At 36.6% G+C, this 4466-nt stretch overlaps 1 protein-coding gene across 1 annotated transcript; it reads left to right on the top strand.

Moving 5' to 3' along the window:
- Nucleotides 1-1981: 1981 nt before the first annotated feature.
- Nucleotides 1982-2993, top strand: LOC137242525 (uncharacterized). The gene is made up of 3 exons (XM_067769807.1): nucleotides 1982-2199; nucleotides 2264-2712; nucleotides 2766-2993. Exons 1-3 carry the CDS (start codon nucleotides 2059-2061, stop codon nucleotides 2851-2853), a joined length of 678 nt encoding a protein of 225 aa, XP_067625908.1. The 5' UTR covers nucleotides 1982-2058; the 3' UTR covers nucleotides 2854-2993.
- The last annotated feature ends 1473 nt before the right edge of the window (nucleotides 2994-4466 follow it).

Below are 4466 nucleotides of genomic sequence, written 5' to 3'. Positions count from 1 at the left end.
GTTAACCAAAACACAAGCTTTAACACAAGTTAACACAAGTACACAACTCACAAGTTTAAATGCCCATGACTAACTACATTCGCGCCACACGACACCGACAATAATTTTTCACACAGGAATTCGGGGAATACTCGCACTTTTTTTTATTGCCAAACAAACGGTAGATTTGAAAAAATTGATGAGCTCAGAAAAGTTAACCAAGACATAGTTAACTTTTTAGAGCGGGACGTGGACGCTCATACTCGGTCAACTTAGCCGAGCGATTAACAGTGTGCGGACTTTAAGATTTTGTTTAGTGGTAGATTTTTCATAATGGTAGATTTATGAAAAAAGTGGTAACATTGTATTATATTTGAAATATTTTTAAGTAGTGAATATTACTCACTTCTTTTCCTATATATACATAGCTAGGTGGAAGTGGCAGTTATGTACTAAAAACCTAAAGGAAAAGAGATTAAATGGTGATTAAATCATCGCTAGGTGTTATTTTCAGTTTTATAAAACTATTCTTCTACAAATAATATTGTTTCTCTTCTCAAAAAATTGTGGAAAAGCAAAGGTTTCTTCTTCAAAAACTTCTATAAAAAAAACTACCACCTTTTTCGAGCTTGCGTGGTAGAACTTCAAATAAAAGAAAAATAGTGGTAGAAGTCCGAACACTGGCGATTAACTTTCTCGCGATTCTACTCCCTGCAAAAATTGTTGGATTACGTGTTTCATTTTCTTCATGTTGGAGTACTCTAACAGTACCCCTTCGCAATGCGTTTGCGGACCACCATCAGTCGATCATTGCTCGTTTTTTAACGACCGTGATCACGACACGATGACGATCGATCAGAGTTGCCAAAAGTAAAATATTGCATACAAATACCTGATAATAAAATTTTACTATGGCAACTCTGATTAAATGCAACCGCGCACTGGTTTTATGTATACATACTATAGTATAGCCAAATATTAGTTTCTTCATCCACGCAAATGATAAATAACATAAGAATATTCGTAGTATAAAATATAAAAGTTGTATTGCCCCTCTTCATTTACTTTCATTTTAAATTAAATTCACTCCGATAGTTCTTTCCGACACAATTCCTCTTTAGTACTTTGGCATATGATCCCCTGTGGGTGCTCCATGGAGTACTACAGCGAAAGTACTTTGGAAAGTACTCTCACGTATGTACTCTATGGAATACTCACAAACAAAGCGTGAGTGGGATAACCTACTCCTCTCCTAGGACATCGCAATGTTAATTGGAGCACATTTTTTGTAAGAATACAGATTAGTTTTGGAACACTCCTATACTCCTAAAGGAGTATTCCTTACACTATTTATGGAGTACTCGCGTTTTTTGAAGGGCTGTAATTGAATATGTGCACTGCAGTTTATACAGAGTTGACAAATGCCCAGAAGAAAGTGGTGCAAAATGTGTACAGTGAGAGTGAAGATTCTGAATAAACTTTATTCAATAAAGTAAGGTTTGATTCAGTATGTTATCAACAGCGCAAATATTTCTGAGAATTGGACTGATTTGCATGAGCATTCTTACTGTTGAGCGCTAATATTATTTGAAAATTGATACTCGATTAAAGCATGCATACAAAAACTGCATTATGAAAAGTAACGATCAAATACCCATCATTATATTTATACAAATACTGCATATAAAAAGTGGGCTTCTGGGACTTCGTGAAAACAATTTTGTTCCGAATAAATTTTGGAAAAACAAATCTAGTCTGGGGGGAGGGAGGCGATCGCCCCTTCGCACCCCCCCCCCCCCCCCTCTCAAACCCGTTACTGGTCCCAATGCACTGAATGTTTACAGAAGTAAGTTTCTTTGTAGTGAATATGATTCACTTATCGAAATACAATGACAATGTTTCGATATAATTAAGCTCATCAATCATTACAAGTAATTCTTTCTGCATGTAACAAAAGTTGACTAAATGGTTGGCGCCACTGGTGTGAAGTCAATATCATTGGCCAACTTAAATCATTTCATTTTTGTCGCTAACCGACTGGAGTTTGACCGCGAAATAACTAAGTGACAAACAAATAAAATGTCTTATATTTATTTGAGCATTATTTTATTACTGAGTTTGCTCACTGGGCAAATTGCAGGACAATCTTCATCTACGCCCACAGCAGCGACACCACAGTATTGCAATGAGTCATCAAGTATGGCAATCGATGTCAATCAAGTATGCATTGAAATTGGTAAATATAAGAATTGTATATTATGTAATAAATTTCAAACATTCACAGATATCTGGTATTTGGTATGTGTTGGCCACAAATCCTGCACCCAAGGGCAATTATCTTTGTGCTCAAGTCAATCTCACCGTAGTACCAAATAATGGTTTAAACATTTCACTTACCTATTCAAACACACCGACTTATCCATGGGTTAATTATACCATGTACAGTAATACCGTGGTACAAGCGAACAATTCGGCTGGTTTAAACGTATCCTTAACCATGAATGGCAATTCGTATCCTTCCACGACATATAAAGTGCTTGACACCAATTATGTCAGCTTTACCTTAATTTGTGGTTATACGAATATTTCCGATGTTAGTACGTACTTTGCTACTGTTTTGACGCGTGATCGTTATGTCAATTCTACCATTTTGACGGGCTATGAAACTATGGCGCAAGCTAATTATAGCTTATTCAGTAATAAGTCTATGACGACTATATCACAAACTGCAAGGTAAAACGAATTAAAATTTTTTTTTATTTGATCATTAAAATTTTCTTATATAGCTGTTCGGCGAATGATGGAGTTTTGACCATACAAATGGTTTCGTTTTTGATGGTTCTCATGTATGCTGTCATAGCTTTATTCTGTTGAGAGTGAGGAGTTAAGCTTCAAACTTTATAACTTTTATTTATTTATCTAACTAATTATTTAAAAAATTTAATTGCGATCTTTATTTCATCAAAATAACTTTTAAAAAAATAAATATTCTCTCCAGTTATTTGGTAAAAATGTTATTCATGTTTGTCTTGTAGAGATAAAAACACTCCCCGAAAGTTTTGGGGAATATCATGGATTACTAGTATACCCGGCAGACTTTGTCCTGCACGAAAATTGATTTGCCTACATTCAACAAGAAAGCCTCGCTTCCTCTCATTTCTCTCTATACCATTCTCGTCTACTTAATCCTCCATTCTTCTTCTTAAGTATGCCTATCCCTTATTTAACTTCTCTCCCTCTAACTCCAACTCTCACTCCCACTCTAACTCCCACACAAATCCCACTCTCACAGCACCCTCGCTCATATATGGAATCTCTTTTAAAAATGTTTGATACCTTGTTCATATAATTGCGGGGATAGAGCAAATTTAAATTTTTCCTAATAGGGGCCCGCCCCGCCTACTTTTCCAAAAAAATTGTCTTAACCATCTTTGAACCATAGCGAACGAAAAAAAATAATTATCGAAATCGGTCAAGCCGTTTTTAGTTTTAGCGAAACTAAAGCACAGCAATTAATTTTTACATATGAAAATGATGCTTCCTTTATCGGTATTGACACGGTTCGCTCCGGAAATAGGGTACTAGGCCGATCATGCCGGGAACGATTAGATATGACCAGGCAAAACCTCTTAATTATGTGGAGTTTAGTAGCCTCATACGATATATATTCTTACTGTGTGGATATTCTTAATCTGCTGTGGTTGTGGAGGCCTAGCATCAACCAATTGTTTAGGCGATTTGACCAAGGACCCTTCAAACTTAGGGCGTATGAATGTGACGCCACTCGAAGTAACAGATGCCTGCCAACAATCTAGGCCCGTATAGTGTTATACGATTACGGATGGAAAACCAATTTCACTCAAACGATGAATATAATTTTCAAACCAACTGTATAAATTATAACAAATCATTGATCTAAATGGTATGCTTGGTCATTAGTTCACATATGTCACTAATTGGGTTCAAATTCGCAGAGCTATTGCTGTTTAAAAAACGGATTTCCATTAAGGTCCCGAATTGGGATAGGCCTAAATTAGTAGGGGTAACCATTCAAGAGGTGCAAAGTACAATATATAATTGTCAGGCCTATACTTTTTTATCCTTGCCCTTGTTACGTGGCAAACAATCTATCAATGATTAGCATAACGGGAGCCCTAAAAACTTACCCGAAAGATTCATTGCATGCCATTTTGCACATCCCGCCTGCGGACCCAATGGCCAAAAGTAAAGTGTTAACAACTGCAACAAGGCCTCGGCAGTACAGCGTAATCGAAATTCTAGAGGAGGATATCTTAAGCTTCAGTCGCGTTAACATATACATTGATAGTCACGCAGCCATCAAGGCAATAATCTCACACAGCACTTCTTATAGCATTCCAACAGCAAGACGATTGGAATCCGGTGTATTCCGAACTCATGCTGAGCGGAATCTGATGCATTCCGCCAGTATAAGATCTTATTAGTGCTCTTATTTCTTACTATCATAT

The sequence above is a fragment of the Eurosta solidaginis genome, chromosome 1 (assembly GCF_040869045.1).
Source record: "Eurosta solidaginis isolate ZX-2024a chromosome 1, ASM4086904v1, whole genome shotgun sequence".
Lineage (NCBI taxonomy): Eukaryota > Metazoa > Arthropoda > Insecta > Diptera > Tephritidae > Eurosta > Eurosta solidaginis.
This window is presented reverse-complemented; position numbering and strand designations above follow the sequence as displayed.